The following is a 24,409-nucleotide window of genomic DNA, read 5'->3' as shown; positions in this document are numbered from 1 at the left end:
GAAGATAACACCAAGAGGCCAGGTCTCAGCACTTCCCACCAGGAAGGAGGTGGCAATAAAGGGATGGAGATGAGCATGGCACGGGATGCAAGATGTGAAAAGCTTTTTCTTCCCCACTCCTCTGCCCTAGTGTTCAGGCTGGGGTTACCTGAATCTTCTTCTGAGACAATGCTGTAGATGAAGCTGCCGGGGGGATGCTCAGCCGCCCGGCGGTACCACAGAGGGAAGTGGTCCATGGTGAAGATACTTTCCTTGTCCTTCCGTGTCAGGAATTTCCTGCGAGGAGAAAACCCAGGGCAGCCTTTGTACACAGTATGGAGGAACAAGCGGTAGCCCACCTCGGGGCAATGCGGTGGGACCCCTGGGGTTGTGCATATCACCTGGGGCTTCACCCTGCGGTGGAGGGTGCTCGGGGGCGGGTGGCAGGTAACCAAAACACACCAGTACAAGGAGCCTCACGGAGCATCCGTCACCCCGGGGCGGTTTGCAAGGCCTCCCCGTGTGGGGTCAGCCAGCGACCCCCGGAACGGGCTCAGCGCTCAGGCCCCATCCGCGGCACAACCGCCGCCATTTTCCCCCTCAGCGCCCAGGGGCGCGGCGGAGGTTCCCCCGCTCCGCTCCCAGCCGCACCGGGGCCAGCGCCTCCGCCGGCTGCCCGCCAGGTGCCGCTGTTGCCCCGGCCGAGGCCCTCGGCGACGCCGCCATCGCCCGCCCCGAGGGCGGGCGAGGGGAGGCCGCGGGCCGGCAGCGGGTCGGTGGCAGCCGCGGCTTCCCGCGGTCTCCAGGGCTTTAGCGCCTGGGCAAGGCGGGAGGGAAGATGTCCCCCTTCTCCGCCTGGGGCCTGGCAGGTTACGCCGTGAGGAGCAGGGCCAGGAGTGAGAAGGGAGGCATGGCGGGGCGTGAGCGGGTGAGCGAGGGAAGCCAAGCGGGCGGGTGGCCAGTTGAAGGCCGCTAATTACTGCGGGAGAATGGGGTGCAGGTGAGAAAAGGGAATTGGATAGTCTCCACCAAAGAAAACCCCGAAACCAAACCAACAAAAAACCCACACCCAACACCAAAAAAACCCCCACCCCAAACCGAAGGTCATGCCACTGTGGCTAAATACTGAGCTCCTTGAGATGCAGGGACTGAAGTACTTGAGGAAACAGGTTCTCCTGAAGGCCAGAGGATGAGTCCTGAGGGCATGGCAAGCGGGTGCTCAGGAGACACCTCGTGAAAACCAGGTCATCGGCTTCCCTGGAGGTCCCTACGTCCTGCCTGACAAATCCCCTTTGTGTTCAGCCTCTTGTTTTGCTGTATTTTTTGACATAACAATGATTACTCGTTTATACAGTTCCTTCCTTTCAGGGGATTCCAGAAGCGCCTCTCGTGTGACACGTGTGGGTCTGTCACTGCAGCGTGGTGACTGCGGCTGCTTAAAAGCATTGGATGATGCTCCTAAATCGCCATATTAGCCTCCTGCAGCACATGTAATTTTCTCCCTTGTTGACAGAGCCTGGCTTACTCGGACTTATCCGTATTGCCTCAAAAACACGAAGAGTGTCACCTTCCAGGCACAGCAGAGCTCTCTGTCTTGAACCTGTGACTCGTGTTTGGGGAACTTGGAGACAATGAAACAGCTGCGAAGAAGCTAAAGACTACCACGGACACTGTCCCCTTCTGTTCCATCTGCTGGTGTGCCTCTGTCCTTTCTTACAGCAGTATGCACCAGCCTGCGTATTCAAAACGCAACAAAAATGCAAACTATACCCTTTCCATGTCAAAACCCTCCACTGAACACACACTTTTGCCTTGAGGGAGAGGACAAGAGGATGAATCATATATGACAGATGTCAGTCACATCACTTAATGCCTCACTGGAAGGCACTGGGATACTACTGCAATGTGGGCAGTGTAAAAGGCAGAACAGAATAAACCTGGAAGAGGAATTGAGACAGAAAGATCAAACCCAGCCAAGCTGGAATGTCACAGGGGCAGTGGAGTGCAGAGTGTCTGCACTACAAAATGATCCTGGGGATATATAGTAACTGTGGACATTTTCTCTGTTAGATGGCTGAAGTCAGGGAACGATTGAAGGTTTTCATTGAAATGAATGCACTTTGGGACAGTATTTTAAGAAAAACTCAGGAGAACTAGAGTAAGACAAAAGACCCCTACCCTGACTCTTGTAAATCAGCACCAATGCCATCAAGGTGTTGCTCCCCAAATACACTTTTAAGGCTGGTGGTGATTTCGTGCTGCCCCTTCAGAGACACTGAGAGAAACCCCTTAATGCAGTTTAGGGACTTACCTGTTGGAAATTTTCTCAGAGCCCACATATAGGGCACTCCTCATGAGACCAGCCCGGGTGCCCAGGAACGCCATCTCAACACCTGCCTCAGACTCCCTGTGAAACAGAAACGCAGAAGCAAACAGTTCTCAGAAGAACAGCCATCTCCCTGTCCCAGGGTGAAGGCCTTTCAAACTAGAAGCCACACCTGGAGACATTGGCTCCTCCCTGCTAATGGCAATAGGTTGTTACTGGCTAACAATTGGCAGGCTTTGACTTGTACCTAGAGTCACACTTTTGAAGTCTGCTGATTTAATTGTCTTGTAAGTAGACCATAAGTTCCTCTCCTGCTATCCCTACTCCAGGCTGCCTGCTTGAGGTTGAAGTGAGGGAGAGGAACAGCAGAGAGAGAATGGCTGTATCATGGATGCAGAGGATGGGAAGGGTAGCAGAATAACTCCAAAGCAGTAGATTGATTCTGATGCATCTTGCTGGAGGTATCAAGGACACAGGTGGGACAGCTACATGGTGGATAGCCTGCTGCGGTGTGGTGGCCTTAAATTGAGGAGGGTGTGTTGGTGTAGCTGTTTAAATATATGCTGATAATTGGCTGTCCCAGCATGATTGCTACTAGCTCAACCTCTGTTAGCGGAGGGATACTGGTAACTGAAACAGGGACAGGGGTCCTGTGGCCACATATCTGTGTAAGTAGCATGTTACCTGCTGAAATAAAATCTGCGTGATCTGATACTCAATAGTACAAGCAACAGCTGCCTCACTGGAAATAATAAAGTAGAAAGTTGTTTACTGAAGCCATCCTGTCCACTCCCTTCCTGGGGCTCAATCTGAAGGCATCACCAGTAGAGACAAGACCAAATTCCCTTTTCTTCACTACTGGTAAGGGAGCAAATTCCTTGCTACCTGGGATGGAACTTCTGCTACAGTCATATGGAAAGTCAAGCCAAGCCACTCTGCTGCCATTCAAAGGGATAACTGATGCACGGGGAAATAACTCATAATAACTTTGAACTGAAATGGTCTCAGGTGCCCTGGGATACCAGACTCTATCCCCTAGAGAGGCAAATGCGCTGCATCTGAGTTAGGTGCTGCAAAGAACTGGTGCTGAACACCCCTTGCAGTGACACATCTGGATCACTGCTTTCCTCCAGTTGATATTCAGACATGGGTTGCGCTAATGTTGCATTACCAAAAAATCCCTCACCAAACTAAAGGGTCTCCTAAGAAGGCCAGCCTGATGACATCTGCTCCTGAGAGACACTTTTTGAGTTATTTCTAAAGCTATTGAGCTATTTCTATCAGCTTTTTGAGCTATTTCTAAAGTTTCTTATATGCTGTGCAAGAGTTTGTGACTGTTTTGGGCACTACATAAGCCCACAGCATCTGGATGTGCATCTTCAATGGTGTTTTACTTGTATTTATTTCTCATACACTTACATGGACATATTGAGGGCTAGTGTTGTCCAGTAGGCCTCCATGGGTGCAGTGACCACTGCATCAAACAGCACTTCCTGGACCAACTCCTCATCACCTAAGAAGAAGGGAGAACAAAAATCAGGAGAGAAAGACATGTCCATCCCTAGATGAGCTGCCTGGCCAGCACAGTAGAGCAACATGGCACAAGAAGAGGCCTCCTGTTACAGGGCTGAGAACAGGACCTATCACCCTGGATGGCGGAGAGCACAGGAATAGATGTTACAGCTAAGATCATCAGACTGGTTCCCCTGCAAACTCAGTGGAAGGGTTTGGGTTTGAAACTGTGGGCAAGTGAGAGGCTTTCAGTTCATCAGATCTTCACTCCGACCTTCTCCTTGATTGAACAGGCTGTCCACAGCTATTGCCTCAAATCCCTGCCTTGACCTTTCCTTCTGGGTGCCCTGGGGCACCCTGGGCCTGGACATCTGCCACCCCATTCCACTCAAGAAGCTTTCTTCAAAACCACTAGTAACTTCTTCATGGCCTCTACTCTGTCCTTGTGCTCATTGGCTTCTCTGTTAGCCCTCCTTCCTTCCTGTAAGTCTCACAAAACACTGTCCTGTCCTGGGTTCCACCACTCAGGCCACTCTAGGCTACCGGTCTTATCCACTCCGGACTGGAACTGAGAGGCATTTAGGAAGGTTTGAGATATCATCATGTGCTAAATGACATACTCTAAAACCTCATTTATTTGACCTGCTTAATTTCTGTATGGCCCTTCTTGTATTCATCTCCCGTGAGAATGTGATGGCTATTGTATTGCAGAAATGTCCCTTTCAGTGCTCTTCTAGGTGGAGCTGCCCCCACCACTTCAGTGTTTCCGGCTCCACTTTCTGGGTTGAAGTCCCAGGTCTCCCCTAATGTTTTCTCCCAAGTTCTCCCATCTTCCTTCCTCCTTTCTTTGTCACAGCTGTCAGGATCCAGCTCTCCATCCTTGTTGTCATTCAGATCTCAAAAACAGAGGTCATCACCAGGACTGTCCCTCCCCAGGTCCCACATGTCTACAATGTGTCCAAATCATATTTGTTTTTCCTCCACAGCACTTCCAAGTCTGCATGTTTTTCATAGTCAACTCTCCTGAAACTTTCCTCCTCCCTGACCTTTTCAGCTCATACATCTCCTCTTTTCAGCCTGCTCCAAAGGCAGCCAGGAGGGGTCTGCTCACATTGTGCAAGGGAGGGACAATTATTGGATTACATTTGATTTTAGTTTTAAGAGATTCCCAACCTCGTGCCAAAGATTTGGGCCTCTCAGGTGGAGCATTACGTGCAAAAGCTTCGTGCTTGTCACAGCTAAGGGGGCTGAAGCCATGGGAGTGAGGTGAGCTGAAGGTCATCCTAAAGCTGAACTGCTGTAGGGAGTTCCCGTGCACAGCTGCCCCCCTCTGCCCCCCAACAGAGATCCCACTCTGTAGTGGGGCTGTATCAGCCGCTTGTGTGGCTCACATTGCCTGGAGAGTGGGACTTGGTGGAAGGGAGGAGCAGCGGGGGGAGCAGGAAAGATAATAATCCTGTAACAATTTTTTCCCCAAATCAATTACCAATTGTGTTTGGAAAACAAGATTAACAATCCTTGTTCTGAAAGAACCCACCCATCTGTCTAGATGGCACCATACAGCCCTCGGAGGATGCTGGCTGGGGCCCCGGGGAGCAGAGCAGTCACAGCAGCTTTCCTGGCTCCTCCTGCCATGGCCCCCTGTAGCCCAGCTGGTCAGTCTGTCTTAAACATGGTGTGCAGCCCCCACCAAACTCCATTCAAGCCTTTCACCTTTCAGTATTTCCTACGCTGAGACCTTCAATAAGGCTGAGTTATGTGCTAGCTTTGAAACGGAAAAAAAAATCCTCTGACAGAGACAAGGAAGTGGATCCTCAGCTCTTTTCCACATGTGAATTAAACTGGGCTTGAGTTCAGTCCTGCCTGTGTGAGCAGGTGCCACAGGAGCTCAGATTGCCACCAATCTGTCACAGTTCCCCTCTCCCCCGTGATGGGTACAGGAAAACCCCAGTAGGGCCTTTTCAGTGCCTGGGACTCACATTCCAGGTCAGGTTCCTCTCCGGTGAGGAAACGGATCACAGCCTCCAGCTGGCTGAGCTTCCGGTGGTCCGGATCAATGTCGGTGATGCAGTAAATCCTGGTGGGTAGAGGAGAAGCCCGAAAGGGAAAAGAGAAACCACAGTCAAGCAAATGCTCTTGGGAAATAATAACTGCAAACAAAAATTCAGTGAGAAATCTTGGGCTGCAAAGATTTTGCTGCTGCTGCATGCTTTGCCCACTCAAAATCTAATAACATGGCTGTAAGTCAAACCCTGCCAATAAACCAAGCACCAATTAATCTGACTGCTGCGCTTAGTAGGGCTGCTGTTATGTTCTCCAGCATAAGCTCACAATGCAACATAGTCCCAAATCCTTCCAGCAGTTATCTGTATTATATGTTGTGTAAGATGTGTACCTGTGTCTATATAAACAATAACAATGTGATGGAGAGACCTGAAAAGCAGAAGGTCATGTGCAATGTAAGGCCAGGCTAGGAGCAGAAAAAGGAAGAGAAAAAGAAACAAAATGTGAGGTGAGGAATGATCTTGCAGTATGATACGGTGGCAACAAAAGCTGTCCCAAAGGGACACAGCTGCAGGAGCCTCAGGACACAGTTTGGGGAGAAGTGGGAGTATTACAAATGTATTATAAAAGAAACCAGCTTACTAATCCTGCTTCCAATCGTGACTGTTTCATTGTCAGGACAAAGGCGAGGAAGAGGTTATAAGAGAGAATTACAACTTATAAAGGGGCTGAAAGGAGTGATTTATGAGAGAAGTCTAAGAGAAATGAATATGTAAAGTGTGGTAAGCTGACACTCCAAGCTAGGAGTAGAAGGAGAAGTCACTGCTTGTGTCTCAAATGTGCTGCCTGTGAAACCTGACAGTATAATGAGAGGTGTGAAGGGCTGCAGGGTTTCTTGAATATAATTATTTTGGCTTTGATTCAGACGGGGTTCATGTGCCCGAGTGTGTAACTGAATGTTGGGTTCATGAAAATCCCAAACCTCACAGCAATAAATGGAAAGTGCCATGCTTCACCCTGTTTCATATCCAAACCAAGCAAAAGCATAAATTATGCTCGCTATTGAAACAGGGGTCATAAATCACCCTCCATGTTCACTAGAAATTAGGTCTAGCCTCAGTTCAGAAGAATGCCAACCAAAAATAAGCTAGGATTTAAAAAAGCATTTCAATCCCTCTCTAAGCTTGCAACAAAATTTCTTGACAGGTCTGACATACTGTAGGTTTTGTAGCGCAATTCTGAGCAACATGAGGAGGAACAAAATAAGTCTGAGCGCAGAAGATTGGCGATAAATCTCAAGAGATGTTTCTTAGCAGAGGGATGTGCCAGGCCTTGGTGGGATCCCCCAAAGGATGTGGCGGAAACGAATTGCTTGGAGACATTCAGGTCTTTCCAGGTACAGCCCCTGAACAACACCACTTTTTCTCTAGGCCACAGAGGGTGGTAAACTCAAGCCAAATTGCTGGGAACTATGCCAAAATCTCATGACAAAGTCCCCTGTTGTTGACAGGATTTCCTCCACTTACCATTCATTTGCTAAAGACAAGTCTGGCTGGAGCAGGTCGTGCAAACCTGAAACCAGATAATACATAGAATGAAGGAGAAGTGAAGGAGTGAAGTTCAGAGTAGCTACCTTGTCCCCTAGGATAGCATGGCTGTTCCAGATTAACCTACCTTCTTCCACTGAAGTGTTCCCCAGCAGAATGTACTCCCCGTGTCCCCTGGACAGCACAACACCCAGGCTGCAGGCAGGAAGGAAAACAGGGGGCTTGTCAGCAAGGAGAGGAGTAATCCCTAAACATGACACTGCGTTCCCTGCAATTACAACCCTTAAAGACATTAACTCCCTCCACAGCTATTAAAGAAAAGAACATCATCAAAAGAGGATTAAGTGAGATCCGATTTCAGCACAAGAGGCTAAGGAACCTGTCTGTAGAGCTGTGAGGCATTTTTGGTGACAATTTTTTTGGTCAACATTGTACATTCAGATCAACAATAACATTTCTCAAATCTATGCCAATTTCAAACCATTTCAGCTGGGGAAAACCCACAAATTTTTGCTTGATTTCATATGTGATGTTTTATAATTTTCAGTTTACAACAATGTTTTGTTTAGAGACATACACCAGAACATAAAACATATTCAGTGGAACTGAAAATTGAAGATGTCTCATATGTCTGAAATGAAACAACGTGCTTCACCTGAGGTATAGCTTTTGAACTCTGAACTTCAGATAAATCGTAATATTCCTTTTGAGTTGACCCCAAACAATAGTTCAATGGCTATAGGAACAAAGAAGTTAGTTATTCACACTGCTCTACTCATGAATCATAGCCAGTTTTATGAAGAAAAAGGACCAATTTGCTGTCCCTGATGGCAGGACTTCTGATACACCGTATTGGTGTCATGTGAGTCCTTGCTCACCTGAAGGGTGTGCCGCTGATGTCCGTGAAGAAATAATCATTGGTGAGGAAGAGAACTCGTTTCTGGAAGAAGAGCATGAATAAGAAAGTGAGAGACCATCTGACAGACCAAGAGCACAGTGATGACGGGGACCTGGGGTATACATCCCCAAGGCTAAGTGAAAGCAGTTGATCATTACCAACACTTCACACCCCGCTTGGGCTGGCTGGAGCCAGGGATGAATGTGCAGTATTCAGCGTATTCAGCAACTTGTGACTTTCAGGATCCAGGCAGCCACTCTGTCTTTCCATCTAGGGCTTCAGTTAAGCCTTTCTTTGCTCTAGGGCTCCTGCACAGGCTGCAGGAAGGGGTGAGGGGAAGCTGCCCGGCCTCTCGCACCCTCCGAGCCAATGCGCTGGGGCCCTGCTGCTCTTTTGCTGTACAGAGCAACCTTGATGGCTTTGCACATCATCATCGTCCCCAGCAGGAGGGGGGCTCGGTGGGGCAGGTAGGGAGGAGAGGTGGGGTCGGAGGAGAGGCAGGATGGCAAACCTACCCACTGTGTGGGTGGGCAGCCAGGGCCAAGTCTCCCCACTCCTGTGGGAAATGCTGAAATTCCTGATATTTGCTTTCATGCCAAAATGGAACAAAACATTAACATATTCCAATTTTGTTAAAAAAAAAATCAGTAAAAGAAACAATTTACATTTTCAAATTAAACAAAAGTGCTGATTCAAATCCAAGCCGTTTTGATTCACATGAAAATATTTTTTTCAGACTGACATTTCAGCTGAAGATATTTCAGATTATTGAAAGCTGCTTCAGAACTTCAGCTGTTTGCCAGACTGGCCTTTTCCTGTAGGAAAGTGTTGATTTCAGTGGAACTCTTTTCCAAAAAAGAAAAGTTTTTGGAAAGTTTCTATCCAACCCTTATGCCAGTATATGAACCCTAATATGTTTAAAATCCCAGTCCCGGCCTGAAAACGAGGTGAGAGGATGTGTGTGGGAGACAGGGAGTGAACACAGAAAACTCAGTGTTCCCCAGGGAAAGTCGTGCCTGCTCTAACCTGCTCAAGCTGTGCAGCAGTGGAAGTGGAGCGAGGCACAAAGGGTGAGCCAGCACCAGCTCCACAGCATGCCCCCAGTTTGTGCACACAGCGGATGGGCCGATGGGGATGGGGGAGTTATTGTCAGATGAGGAGGTGGCAGACAGCTCAACCTCTTCCCTCCTCTCTCTCTCTCCATGCATGGCAATTGTGTACTGCTGAGCAACAGGGTCCGAGTCTTTTGCTGGGCTGAGATGTTCCAAAAGTGCTGTGATACCCCCAAGGAACACGGTGGTGTTTTGGTGAGTGTGGGGAAGGTACAAGAGGTATTAAGCCTCCCTTTCCTTGTCAGTCTGATCTGATCACAGAGGCCTGCCCCTGGGGTAAAGGATGCAGTAGAAAATGGCCCAGGGGTGCCACTACTCTGAGACCCTTTCCTTCAGCAGGGCTTGTTCTGCTCATCCTTTGTTCCCCTGACCTGCCCCTCTTCTGCACATGCAGCCACTCTGTACTTGGGAGGGCAAACCTCTGTGTAGGCAGGGGGAGGGAATGGCTGTCCAGCCCTCCCCAGGACAGCTGGAGGTGCCACCACTTATCCATGGGAAGGAAGAGAAGCAGAGGCACCCTTGAGGCAAGTGGGGCTGAGGACGATCGGGCAGGACTTTGCTACATAACCCAGAGCAATGGAGAAGACAAGAACACGGGCATGTTGGCACAGTGATAAGATGGCTGACTACCAGCACCTGTGGTCTGGGAACAGTTTTGGTATTGTCACTGTACTAGGCAGCCAGTCCTGGCTAACGCCATTGTCAGTGCTTTGCCACAGATTCTGCCCATGTCCTCGATTTTTTGCTTTCACAGTCATAACCCTTTTGTTCCCAAGCTGCAAGCAAAGGTATTTTTGCCACTAGATCTCTCTAACAACCACCCCTTGTCTTAGATCCTTATTTTTCTCCTCTCTATCTCACTCCACTCTCAATATCTTCCCAAGATCCACCTGGGGAATCAACATTTACATGGCTGACAGAGTAATTTCTACCCCCTTCACTCAGCCCTTCTCTCTGCCGTCTGACTGCCTCATTCTCTTTGTTTCAAGGCTCTGTCAGCACTTTCTTTGTTTCAACTCTGCTCTGCTTCATCAGCTAGCAGAGTACAAATGGGAATTGCTAAGTTTCACTTCTGGTCCTCACTCCATGTGTATTCTGATAATAGTAAAACTGTCACATACTCAGATTCAGTCTCATATTATGCTTCATAACGCTTGCAGAGTCACAGAATAAAACAGGTAATATCTTTTACCAAGGCTACTTTTTGTGATTCTTTTTCCCTGATTAGGGGAGGAGAAAGATGTCCCTAAGATATTCAACTAAGAAGGTCTCTTTGGATGACTCAGAAGGAATGTTATTGAGGGTGCACAGAGACAGAGAAAGAGGTTAAGCTAGCAAAATAAGCAATCTAGACTTACAAAGAATAGATCTTGCTGGAAAACCCTGATTGCTCTTCTGACAGAATAACAAAGGTAATGGATGAAGGAAGTAAAGGACATGCAATGTATCTGGGTTTATATAAAGTAGTTGAAACAGCTTCTCATGAAATTTTATTCTAAACAATCAGTTAAAGTGGGCTTAAATAAGATGTGGAGTGAGAACCAGCTGCAGTACTGTAAACAAAAAGAAACAGTAAACAACAGGGCATTGAGGGAAAATGATCTAATGAGAGGAACAGACAGACTCTGTCTTAGGAGCCCTTATGTACAGTGATCCATAAGACAAAACAAACCAATATTTCTCTGCATACTGAGAAAAAGTCCCAACAGCCCTAAAAATTAGAAAGACTGGACACAAAGGCGTGAGATTCACGTAGAAAAATGGCAACTGGAAAAAATAGCTAAGAAACATGGAAACCAAAGCAGCTGTTCTGGCGTAGCTGTGGTAGGGAGAAAAAATTGAAGGGACAGCAGAAAGGAGATTTGGGGCTCCCTGTTCAGAAATATCCTATTGCAGAGAGTAGAGGCTCTCTATAGAGCAACAGGGAAACAGTACCAAATAATTCACTGAAGCCCTGGTACTTGTGTACCAGAAATGGTACAAGAGACAAAAGGAACAAAAATAATTGCTGAACTGCTGGGACTGAAAAGCGTGCAAGTATTTCAACTGCAGATGTTGGCAAGATGTTGGCCAAGGGAAGGACAAAGCCTTTGACAGGTACCTGATAATTGCAAACACCAAGAATAGAGAAAAAGAATTTAGTTACAAGATCTAGCAGCACAACCATTCAGAGGAAACGGAGGGGTGTCTTCATTAGGAAATGGCACCATTTCAGCAGCGGCTGTGAGCAGTTGGTTTATTGGAATTGGTGCTGACTGTGGCTTAGCATGGGAGCAGTTCAGCCAGCCCGATCACTAAAAAAAAAGGCTCCCTATAAAAGATGGAAAATTTTCCTGAAATATGGAAGACTTCTGGGCAGTGTAACGTGCAGGACTCTGGAATACTTCCTAACAGGAAATGATGAAAGCCAAAATCTTTAGGAGAGTTAAATAAACCTGAATGAAAAAGTACCAGTGAACGTAAATGTACAAGACAATTTTGCACTGATTCCAGGGGAAGATGTATAACCTTGCATTAGAGCTGGTAGGGAACGTTCAAAAGTCTCCATTTCACCAGAACTTTTCATAAAACATCTGTAAATATTTGCATAGAAATTTAATCCTGGACTTGGATGAAGGAAATCACATTCTGACAGAGTGAGGGACAAAGTTTTCATGAGTGTTTTTGGGTAGGGAAAGGGAGTTGCAAAATAGCCTCCAAACCTCTTTCTGTCTAGGTCAGCTCACCATAGTCTTTCCCCATTCTAAACTCTTGATGATTTCCAATTAATTTCACAGCCCCATAAACAATGAACAACATGGTTTTTGGCCTTGCCTGGACAGAGTAGGGAGCGTTTCCAATGCCTTTTGTAAGAGCAGAATGTCAGTAGGTATAAAGAGCACTTCTAACGATGCTCTATTTTATGCCTTTAGCGCATGTGTTATATATGTGGTGAAACAATAAAATCCTCACACTCAGAAATGCTGAGCATTAAAACCACATCCTTCGTGGTTCTTCAGCATCCATCTGCCATCCCCTCTCTCTCGTGACCTGAACGGAAGGATAATTTCTTACCCCTTTATCCACAGGGACCTTCACATCCATAGAGAGGTAGCCCGTTTCCCCATTGATCATGGCACTTCTCAGCTGCAGAGAGGAACAAGATTGGTATTAGTGTCTCCAGGCAGGGCAGGATGGGAACTAATGAACTGGGGCTGGCAGAAAAGAGTGAATATTTCCCCCCACCCCAGCTCTTTTTTGCTTCTTCTAAGCTGAGAACCTGTTCTCAGTGGTCAGGATCCTTGTTCAGTCAGGCTGATAAGTGACACAGAATAATAATGGCTTATGCTGAAAGCTTGTTGATGTGTCTTTTTAGCGAAAGGAAAGGATCTGGAAGCTATGAAATTGCCAGTCCAAGTTTCAGACTTCACCGTTTGGCAGCCAGAAAGTCATTAGCACAGTGCTTTGAGAGCCTGGAAGAGGAGACACCTGAGAAACCCACTAACGCCCCTAGACTGATTCCAAAAATCTTGGACATTTTTAAAAGCTCATTTATAAATTATAGGCTGTATTCAGCACCACTTCTGAGGTGCAGTAAAGCAGCTGTTTAACGCAGCAAAGAAAGACTGTGTGATAGCAGGGTAGGCAGCAAGAAGAGCACTTTATTCAATCCATGTTCCAAAGGCAAAATGTAATTTTCACAGTGACTCCCAGCCTCTTGCAAGAAAGAGCCAGGGATTTTTTCCACAAGTGCGGAGGCTTTAACTTTATATCCAGCCTGCCAGAGCATATCAGCCTATTGCTTGAGCCTGGATAGAAAAAAAGGTGGGAAGTAACTTATTCATTCACACAAATTGCTTCCTTACTTCCAGAGACAGGCCTCTATTCAGGTGCTGGCCAGTCTCAACTGCATTCGTGTTACAAGGCCACAGTTCTGTTTATTATGGCTGTTTGATGTGGGTTATTTACAGACCTAGAATATAAAGCTTGTGTTTCCCAAGGCCCACATCTTGGAAATCAAAACACTGACTGGTACTATTACTCCTTTTTGGCTAAAAGCGTTTGACCTCCTGTCAGAGGCATGGCATACTCTCTCTTCTGGTCTGACAGCCTGCAGCGTTTTTTATGGGTTCTGGGTTTAGTTCAGATATTGTTGTTTCATCCATATCTTCTTGAATGTTAGGCATGTCTTGTTGCCCCATAAGGCAGTGGAGAAATAGGTCAGTGGATATCTGAGATCTCCTTGGATCTCCTCACCTCCAGCTAGTCTGCAGGCAGGCTACTTGTCCTGTGCCTGGCCCCCAGGTGATGGTGGCTGTAGGTTGGTGCCACAGTCCAGGTTTGCTGCTTCTTCCTCAATAGCTTTTCCTGCATTGAGAAATCAATTACAGTCCTGGTGTCTGTGAGCCCCCATAATGCTCAGTCCTTTTTAGGCAGGACACTTGTGGCCAGCTCTTGCTGGCCCCCACTTTGAAAAATACGTAGCAGAGTTTGGACGAAGGGGTGGTCTGGTGCATGCTGAAGCACTCGTTCCTGACACCCCAAACAGCAAATTCTCCTGCTCCAGGACAATGAGTCTGTGCTGCCAACTCCTTTTCCTTGTCCACTTGTGTAGTTTCAAACCAACACAGACATACAGTTTACCGGAGGGGTCTCACAACATCTAGGTGTGTTGCCACTCAGTTTCAACATCCTTGCAAGCTAATTTCTTCTTCAGTGACTCTGTCAAGGCTGAAGAAAATCTGTTTGGGTGTCAGCTCCTGGACTGCTGTGAAGGATCCCTTGACCCTTCCCTTTTCCCCTTACACTGAGAATATCCCTGTGTTGCTTTACAAGCAAGCCCAAACTTCCTTGCTGCCCAGCTGCGGATAGTACTATTGGTATTTTCCAGACAGCACCATCTTCCCTCCCCTAGATTTCTTTTTAGCAGCTGGCTGTATTACACATCATTAGCACTTGGGCATATTTTTCCAGTCTGAATTTGCTGCTTATCAGTGTTGCTGAGATTATACTGCAACTGATGTTGAGTCTGTCATTGATCTAATACCATAGCTGCAAATCTGAGCGTTGAAATGTTGGCAGCTTTCTGCTGCAGTGGGTGTATCTTGAGAGTCTCTAGACTTGCTGAAGTCACACTGCAGATACCGTTCGCGTCACTGAATGTCTCTGTACCTTCAGTGACTGCAATCTTCCTTTCTTCTGGAAGATGCAGTACAGGAACATGTAGTGGCTTTGTTTTTCATGCCTCTTTTGACATTTTTTTTCACTTTACAGACAGAAGCCTCACACTTTGCATCATATTTGCATTCAGGTATCAGCGTTATTTGGTCAGACAGGAAGCTGCTAGCCAAATAAAGATGACAGGAAAGCAAAGTCCTCTCATTTCCTGGATTTTTTTTTTTTTTTTTTGTAAAATAGTGAACTGGGTAAAAAGGAGCAGCTCTAAAAGTGGCTCCAGTGAGAGAGAAAACTACAACGGCAGCAGAGCTCCTAGAAGACATCAGCGAACCCCCATGAAGCCGTTAGCAACCTGCATCTTGCCTGTTCCACTGCTTTTAAAGCTTCTTATTGTTGTCTTGCTTTCCAAGTTTCACACCCAGTCCTGTGGTGTTCCCTTTCTCAATTTCCCACTTTCCAGGCTCCTTTGGTGTGGCCCTTTGTACTTGGCCTGCACTAGCGACAGTAGCTACTTTGATCTTCTTGCTGGGCAACTCGTTTGTCCTACCTGTTTAAGTGGATATCTTTAGCATCGGATCCGTTTATCTCAGCAGTCTCCCCTGTAATCCAGAAGCATGTGTTCCACAGCTAATTCTATCTTACTCCAAATTCAATTCTTATCTTAGTAACTTAAGTATCTGTTCTCTCCTAATTCTTCTGAGTAAAAGAAAACCATGCACAGAGGAACCTCTTTACCTTCTCATTACATCTGGGTTCCTAGTTGTGCAACGTAGCAATGTGCAGCTGCTAAGGTGCATACTGTTTCTTGTTTATCGTTTTTTTATAACTTTGCTTGAAAGACAGTAGAAAAGGTATCTTTTCTCTCTGTTCAGCTATTGTTTTCAGTGCCTCCACACCTGTGCAATAAGGTGGTTTCTGGAAATTTGTTTTTCTCAAGTGCCTAAAGTCCCTTATCCTCTTTGTCTATTATTAATAGTGACTGCAAGCTTTAGTTTCTGTTTGAATGCACTTTCTTCTGTGTTGCGGATCTCATTAGTTGAGTGGCTTCAGCTATATCTCACATACCACATGTAAGGGTAACGTCATGGGACACTGCCATACACTACACAGCTATCTTGGCTTTGCATTAAGGCAGCATTTGGGCCATGTATACACAGACTTGCTCCGTGGAGCACCCTCCAAAGTGCCTTCTTCCTCCTGCCATCTTTTTCCCTCCCTGTTTCATGAAAAGGAAAACTTATACTGGGAAGGAAGACGAGCACTTTGTAGGGAAGCATCATTCTTGTCCTCTTGTAGACCAACAACCTGTCTTAGTCAGCACCACTAAGGTACAGAAAAAAACAGGAATGCCTGATGCCTACCGCTCGCTGGCCCCTTCCATACAAGCACCCAAAGTAATAGAAAGAAGGACCTCCAAAAAAAAGGCTAAATTCACTTTCTGATACTCACTATTTCATCCTGGTCTTCCCATTCCACTTCTGAGAGATCTACGCTGTTGTAGTTCGGCTTAGGCTTCAGTTTCTTTCCTTCTTTATACTGGTATTTTTTTTAAAAAAAAAAAAAAAAAAATACACAAGTGAGCAGCTAGATAAGTTCCTAAACTAACCCTTTAAGAATTGATACCTAATTTGAAAAATAAGGGTGTCTCACTTATTCTCTGACTGGGAAGGCAGTGTTTTGGTGAAAGTGCCTTCTCAGTCCCATGCCGTGTAATTCTTTATGCAGGTGGTGTGGGGCTAGCACAGTTCAAGTGGGAGAGGCTGATCCAGGAGCAAGGGACAGGCAGCAACACAGGTAAACTCGCAGGTAAAGGCTTGAACCTCCTTTGTGAGAATATTTTTCTAAATCGATCGGTACAATACACTTGCCTGCAGGAAATCAGTTTTTTTCCCCACAGCCAAGAGTGTAATCCCATTAACACTATAATACCAGCAGGAGATCTTTTCTGCTGGGAATTAGGCTTTGACTTGACTGACAGAAAGGTAGGCTTTTCACCAAGGGCTAAATGATGCAAGAGAGCTATTTCCCCGCAATCTTCCAGGTGAAGGAAAAGGTGTGAAGCAGACTGAGTAAGGCCAATTTCACATGGAGGATAAAGCAGTGAAGTAACTACCGGTGCCTGTGGTCTCCCTGAGCAAAGTCGCCTTTTTGAAGACAGCTGCTGTGTGGTGGCACTTTCTCTTGCCAGTAACCACACTAACACTTACAGCTGTGCACAGGTGGATTTGTGCCACGGACTTGCGTATGAAATATAAAATCATTGTGTGCCTGGGTACCTGAGTAATGAGGCCAGCTGGTTTTGTTTGTTTGTTGTTTTTTGTTGTTTGTTTGTTTTTTTCAGACAGATGTGTGGTCTGGAGCACCAGGTGGCACCTTGAGAGAGAAGCATTGTCCTTGTGCCCACTCCCTGAAGTCCCAGAAGGTCTTTGCGGCCTGCTTGTCTCTAAATTGTCTCTGACTTAACATGATACTAAGATTTGTGATACTGGACTCTGCTAGTCTCAGATTCCCCAAACGTCCAACACTACAGCTGCTGGGTAGCTATTACTGGGGTGCTGCTCATGCTGAATCTTCTTGTAGGAGATATGCCCAAATCATCAACTCGCCTAGGTTGGAAGGGACCTTTCAGATCATCTAGTCCGACCACCAACCTAACTCTGACAAAAACCATCACTGAACCATATCGCTAAGCACTACGTCTACCTGTCTTTTAAATACCTCCAGGGATGGCGACTCAACTACTTCCCTGGGCAGCCTGTTCCAATGCTTAATAACCCTTTCAGTGTAAAAATTTTTCCTAATATGAGGGGAATTGTTTCTTCAGCCCGGCAGTGAAACCTTGCAGGGATGCAGATACACGTGCACCCACAGTACAAGTGCACACAAATACAGCCCTCACATGTACTCTTATGGAGAACAGAGAGGCAGGGTGCCTTACGCTTCATACACGTATGTATGCATATATTCATCTAGGTATGTGGAATTGATTTCTCTGGCCCTTGTGCTCCTGAGTGCCTATATATCAGAGCCTGGTAGTCTTCACAGCTCAATAAAACAGCAGAAATCGGGTGCATCCCTGACTAAGTAAGTAAAGGTTCTCAAATTCACAGCTATACATACCAAAGGACGGAGGTCTGGGTGGGAAAGGATGTAGCCGTTGTTGGTGTTCAGAAAGGCGTATCCATGGACACCCAGCTGGTGAAAAAGGCATTAGAATAATTAGTGCTTTAGCTAGAAACACTGCTGTGTAATGGGTGCCACTGATACCCTGGCACCACCAACATTCGGAAATATTTTCCTTTTAAAGGTATTGACCAACAGAAAATAGAAAATAAATTCCAAACCATTTATCTCTGGATCTCTGGCCACTTTGTCCGAGCAGGCTGACTATGCTTGGATGCACAAAAGGGTGGGCAGGTAGTTGATTTGTGTACACATTCAGAAAAAGATGCTCTCCTGGAGCCTGATTGTCCTCGTGGACAATTACCACCCAGAGGCAGAATAAACTCTCCACAGCAGGCACAGCAGTGCTGCACTGAAATGGGTAGCGATGGGGAATGTTGTAAACAGTAGAGAAACAGCGGTGACAGGTCTGTATGCCCATCACTACACAGGCACAGCAGTGAATGAACAAGTGAGTATGAATCTCACAGATGGCTTCCCTGGAAACCCGGTCGGTCTTCAGAGGAGCTCTGCATTATGTTTCAGTGTTGGCAAGACCAGACCCAGGCTAGGCCAACTGTACAAGCCTGTACTCTTAAAATGCTTTTTAAGGAATAGCATAATCTAACAAGAGCAGACACTGGCTTGACCTGATCTGCAAGAGATTTCCTAGAGAGCAATTACTCAGATCAAGCCCATATATAATACAAATTCCAGCTAAACCCTGAGTTGCTAAAAACCTGCTGATAGCCCGTGCTTGCCAAAACAAGAGGTGTCTCAAGGAAAACACGAATAGCTAAGGTTTCTATCTTCAAAAAACGTGTCACAACTTTATATTCCTATAGAGACAATCCTGGAGGGGCAACAATAGTAGGGAAGTGAGGAGGTAAGTCATCTACAATCCATCTATGCCTTTTTGGAGGGAATGAATTCTGTATTTCACACATTCCAGATCAAAACTTTGGACTCTCTCTATGTGAAACAGTTACGCAAAGCACACTGAGCTCAGCTCAGCTTGGCAAGAGTGAAACCAAGATATAGGATCAGGACTGCAGCAAACTTCTTTGTTGGCCTATTAAAGCTGAAATTTCTCAGCCCAGTAAGTGCGATCATAAATTTATGAGCTCTCAAGGGCTGTAACTCTGGATCTGGTCCTTTATAACCCACATGCCAGGGGATTCAAGTTGAGGATCCTAGGTTTCCAAACTGGTCTGGAAGAGTTTGAAGAGCTTCTGGGGAGTCATGTCCTGCTTCTGATGTAAAGAAGTCCTTCAAATAATTTTTCCCTCGTTCCCTGGCACTGCTTGGAGGAAAGAACAGTGTTCCTCCTCAGCCTAGAAGAAAGATTATTGTGACACATGACCTTTGAGTGACATGGAGGGAGGAAGATGAAAAGGTATTAGTCTTATAGAGAAAATAAATGTGTATAAAAATTGAAGCTCCTAGACAAGGTTCCTCCAGACCCAAACCAGTTAGCTTTTGCATGCTGAGTGCATGCACCCCAACACTCACAGTTCCTTGGTTGCCTGAACGATCATTTCCTACAGCTGCATGTGAATGGTCTACCCTGCATCCACATCTGGAAGCCCCAGACAAATTCATAGCTTCTGACAGCGCTTTCAGTCCTGTGAGTCTTCAGCAATCAGATTTTGCGAGCAGCCTAACTGGTAGTAGTTGTCTGATAATTATTTAAAAGAAACTGAAAACTTGAAATGATGGCTCAAGTTGATTTCATGGTGATCCTCAGATGTGCTTGCTGTCTCCTGGCGTGCAGACTGATTGAACAAAAGGTCACTGCACAGAATTTAGGGCATAAACCAAACTAAACAGTGCATCTCTGGGGGGGGGTTTCCTACGGGTGAACATATTTTTTTAGATGTATGGAACATAGAGTTACTGGGAAATTGTTGAACTAACAATTCTGGAGAGCAAATACTCTATCTAGGTACAGAACAAGTGAGTGAGAGCCAACTTCCTGTACACCGTCCTGCCAAGAAATCTTCACGCTGATCTGGAGAAGGGAACCTCTAGGCATGGCAGAAAAGTTGGCTCTCCGGAGTCCATTCAAGTCCTCAGTTTTTCTGCTAAGAACATTGACAGTGAAACTTGTTTCTTTTTTGCCAGCTGGCATGGCAGCTTTTGTCCACTGGAAACTGGATGTAAAACTTTAATTCTTCTGAGATAGGCTGTCAGATCTGTATCATCTCTGAGGCATCTAGGCTGGTGACCGTCAAAATGCAAAGGCTCCACGACCAGTTGGCAGTCTGCTGGATCATCCAGTCCTTCTGTTTCTGAAGCAGCCTAAGAGAGCTTCCAGTAGTGAATGATTTCCCGAGTACTACATAGAAACCACACATCACCACATCCAGCATTTCTTGCTTTATGCTCATAGTTCTTCCTACGGGCAGAGGAATGATTTTTCAGTCATGCCCATGGAAGAATTACTAGTGACTTCGCTGTGCAAAACAACAAACCACATTATCTCAGTCTTACCTTATACCGTGGAGCAAGTTTTAATAATTCCCTCAGTGGTACATCAGAGCCCACCACACCCAGGAGAATGCCATGAGATCGCTTAGAAAAAAAAAAAGGAGAATCCATTTTCAGAAGCAAAACCTGGTTAGTTTTCTACCTGAGTACACATTATTGTCTTTCTACTCATTTCTCACATGTCCTTTCTAGGCTTGTGTGAATATGTTCATTTAAAATAAACTAACATATCTCAAAAGTCTAAAGAGGTTGCTCCCGTGTTTATGGAGAGGAGTGTTTCTACCTAATACTAGACATCATTTTTTACTACGATTCAGAAGTAACATAAGATCACTGAAAACAAGTTTTGAGGACAAAAGCCTTCATTCAATGTGTGTAAGAATAAAGACAAGGCAATCGTGCAAAACAACGTGGATCGGTTGATAACTTGAGTCAACTAAACCAAATACCAAATACAAAATTGTTAACCTAGGAAAAAAGGAATCCAGGAAATCCCCATGAAATTGGGAACTAGTTGGTTTAATAAGCGTCTGGGGAGCATGATGGAAAAATGACACCCAGGTTCCCACTGCAGCGCTGTGTAATACAAGTTAAGGTCAGCCTTAGGTGGAGAAAGCAGACAAGTGTTTGTAGGACATAAATGAAGAGTTCATCCCTTGTACAGCAATGGTAAGGTGCCATCTACCATTTTAAAAGGATGCTGAGAAACCAGAAATGGTACGGAAAAGAGTGTCTAAAGGGCTTCAAAACCCAGAGGAAATATCCTTATCAAAGACACCGAAATTGTTCAACCTTTTTATCATATCAAAAGATAGACAGGTTTGGCTTTATTGCAGTGTAGTAGATGCTTCCCAGGAAAAGATACCAAAGGGTACAGGCTTTTAATCTAGAAGAGAAAGCCATTATGACAGGAAGGTGAAGCTAGAGAAATTAAAAGTGTAATTTAGACACCAGTTTTTAATGGAGAGTGAGAAACCACAATGGAGAGCTCAGGGCTAGATGCCATTCTTCAATGACACTTTTGCCAAACACAGGTTATTTGGCTCATGAAGGACCACCTCTATGAAATGTAAAGGTCTACGATAAAATGGACAGACTAGACAAGGTAGTGATCTCTTCCAGCCTGAAACTTTATGGCTCTGTGAATTAGGCTCAGTTTGAAAATGAAAGTGATAAAACAGGGAGAAGTCTCATATTTAAAAGGTATTTTGAAGAAATAGCATTCAGAGGAAATGACAGACTATCATTTTGTCAGATAAACTAACAGGCTCCCATCACTACCAGAGGTCTACCGCAGTCCCTAATGGCTGGCTCTTCTTTCGGAGACCCACTGGCTTTAAAACCCCGCAAAGGTTCATTGCATCCTTTCACCTCTGCTGGCTGGAAGGAGACCGAAGCCCACGTTGCACTCACCGTCTCGTTCTTTTTGCTGAAGACCGGCATAGCCACTGTTGTCATGAGCAACAGACTTTGAGCCTGAGATGCAAAGAGCTGCCACAGAACAACGAGCCGTGTGTTAGCAAATGCAATACCACAGATAAGCCGGACGAAAGGCACTGGAATTCCCAAGGACCCCAGATGTTGATTACAATTAGCCACCTCTTTGCCTCCCACACCCCTCTAAAAACAGATGGCAGCATTTTTCAATACTCTGTATCCAAGAGGATCGTGGGATGGATGCTTGCTCGTGTGGGGTGATGAGGATGGGATGAAAGCCAGTGAAATGTGTTGAAGCAAGAGAAATGAAAGAGCTGTTTTAATGAAGAGACAGGAACCTGTAGAAGTGGTGGCACAATTTATACCCACCACGCATTGGGAGCGTAGACAAGAGCAATTATGCAACAAGTGTAAAAACCACCGACACAAGGAGCACAGAATAGAGAAAAGCAACACAAATATGAGCAAAATTACAAACAAGATATCATCTCTAATGCAAACACATGAATACCACGAATGAGAAACACCACAGACAAATACTTAAAAGGCACAAACACACACCGAGCCTGCTTATATATACTTGTTGCTCAAGCATCTAAGCTTAGGAAAAACAGAGACAAAATCATAATCCAAGCAGATACAACATGGTGAGCTATCTCTACAGGGGATACAGGACATGCACATGTAATGAGGTAACAGATGCTCTCAGTACTGCAGAAGGCAGATGCTCTAAAAACACACAGGAAAGGAGGTAAAACAGGCAAGACACATGCAAAGGAGTCTCCCAAACATGCCTAGCTATCAAAAGGACACCTAATCCCTCGATGCCAGTAACATCCCCTTTCCATCTCTCAATTGGTTGAGGCAAGAAATGAGCTCCTGTCTCCATTGCTGTACATGCTAGGAGCCATAAAGGAGCCAGTCAATACTCTATGCAGTTGCTTAACAGAGATTTGAGCCTGGTGTCTTGAGAGTTACTGATCTGGGTGATTCTGTGTGGAAACTTCCCATCCACAGCAACGCTCACACCAACACACAGCAAGTAAACTTCTCTGGCACTTACTAGACATGTGGAAAAAGAGATCGGGTGAACTAAGCTACAGCACAACACAGACACCCCTACCTACTCTGAACCAACAGCACAGCTCCCCAGTACATCCAGCATTTCCTCTCCTCTTCTCTTCTTGCCAGTACTGCAGCCCCCACCCCCCCTCCAGATGTACAGGCCAGCTGTGGCTGTGAGCACTGTCACCGACACACCAACTGGTACGAGGGACACAGCACGCTCACAAAGCACAGGGGTGCAGTTACCTCCTCAGACTGTGGCAGCTAGTGAGAGACATGGATGAACAGACAAATGAATACATGAATGGAGGAATGAATCAAAGATGGGAGAGGTTGGGGCGGAGGAAGTGAATGGCAAGCCAAGCCAAGAGGTTAAGAGAAGAGGTTCAGCAAAAAAAGTGCAGAAAACAAGGCCCTGTGGCCACCTTGGGAAGTGTGACACCATACAGCAGTGCCAGAGGTGGCAAGCCTGCTATTTGAATAAACTTGTTAGATAGCTAGTAGCATTTCCGGAGGTTTTGCTTAGCACACTCAAGTACCATGTCCCCAGCTCTCACTTGGCACAGCTCCAGCAGCAGAAGACATCCCCACGTTACCACCACGGTTGCGTCCTCAATGGTCAGCCACTGCACAGAGGTGAGGGATAGTCTTTTCCCGTGACAGCATAGCACCTATGCACCATGATGGTGCAAGCCTGGCTAATTTGGAGATATTTCTTGGGGTTCGTGTGGCCTCAGTATGGTTTCTCACCGTGGATCTTAAACCCAAAAACTATGAATTCTTCCCAGGGCTGTGTCAGACACCATAAAGCTACCACTGGCCAGACTGGGGCTAATAACTTCAGTCCCACAATGGGATTGCATATGGAAATATTCTTAATGTTCCTAGAGGATTTTCTTCCCCCTCAGGTTTGTTTCTGGAAGAGGGAGAGCTAACTAGGAGTGAGATTCAACTGTCCCACTTATGCAGACTCTTCTCTGGGGTGAAGAGTCCAGTGTAGGAAAAAACTTTATCTCCTTGAAAGCACAGAGACCCCCAAAAGAAGAACTGTAACTTTCACTTTCTACAACGTAGAAAGGCAAGGAAATTAAGATTGAGGAACCTCATCTATTTAGGGAAGTGCAGAGGAAGGCTCCTTCAGTGGTGGTTTACTCCTTTGTCCTTCCCTTCACTCCTTTGAATTCCAAAGCTGCCTTGGCAACACAACACCTGCACCTGCTCGTGGTCCAGATGTCTTAAGTCTTCCTGTAGGACAGGCCTGAGATGAAGCAAGGGGTGCTTGGAGTCCTGACTGTCTGGTCCTTTGCGATACACCCTCTTCCTGCAGGGCTAAGCACAGGGCCACTGTGGTGATGTTTGGTCTTGATAGCCCAAGGCACGAAAGAGTGAGCCTGCTTCCCAAACTGAGATCCATATCTTTGAGTGGCAAGCAATATGCAGTTAGCTGCTGGGCTGGGGAGATAAATCTCTGTGACCTGTATCCTGAGCTGTAAATAATCTTTCCTGTGAGTAATCCTTTAGAAGGTAACCTGCTTTTACAGAAGCACTACTTAAGTCATGCTGTGCCTGTGTGATTAGTCCTGGGCTCCTGGGTCACTGCAGATTCAGACCTGAGTCTGCATACACATCTCAACTCCAGAAGTGAGCAGAAAAGAAACTGTCTGTCTCAGCAAAGCCAGAGGCCAGTAATTTCTATCAATCAACCAACTCCTGGTTTTAA

At 46.0% G+C, this 24,409-nt stretch overlaps 1 protein-coding gene across 1 annotated transcript in view; it reads right to left on the bottom strand.

Moving 5' to 3' along the window:
* The window catches only part of CACNA2D4 (calcium voltage-gated channel auxiliary subunit alpha2delta 4), a 132,559-nt gene that overhangs the window by 73,215 nt on the left and 34,935 nt on the right, over window positions 1-24,409 (bottom strand). The window contains exons 14-25 of the mRNA XM_063318533.1: window positions 21,601-21,678; window positions 20,191-20,271; window positions 17,656-17,730; window positions 15,985-16,071; window positions 12,433-12,504; window positions 8,247-8,308; window positions 7,496-7,563; window positions 7,348-7,393; window positions 5,797-5,894; window positions 3,725-3,818; window positions 2,291-2,386; window positions 149-276 (exon numbers count right to left, since the gene is read on the bottom strand). Of these exons, the coding sequence (XP_063174603.1) occupies window positions 149-276; window positions 2,291-2,386; window positions 3,725-3,818; window positions 5,797-5,894; window positions 7,348-7,393; window positions 7,496-7,563; window positions 8,247-8,308; window positions 12,433-12,504; window positions 15,985-16,071; window positions 17,656-17,730; window positions 20,191-20,271; window positions 21,601-21,678 (985 nt within the window). The remainder of the gene's footprint in view (window positions 1-148; window positions 277-2,290; window positions 2,387-3,724; window positions 3,819-5,796; window positions 5,895-7,347; window positions 7,394-7,495; window positions 7,564-8,246; window positions 8,309-12,432; window positions 12,505-15,984; window positions 16,072-17,655; window positions 17,731-20,190; window positions 20,272-21,600; window positions 21,679-24,409) is intronic.

This window comes from Chroicocephalus ridibundus, chromosome 1 (assembly GCF_963924245.1).
Source record: "Chroicocephalus ridibundus chromosome 1, bChrRid1.1, whole genome shotgun sequence".
In the NCBI taxonomy this organism is placed as follows: Eukaryota; Metazoa; Chordata; class Aves; order Charadriiformes; family Laridae; genus Chroicocephalus; species Chroicocephalus ridibundus.
The sequence above is the reverse complement of the archived record's forward strand: the minus strand, read 5'-3'. Positions and strand labels throughout refer to the sequence as shown.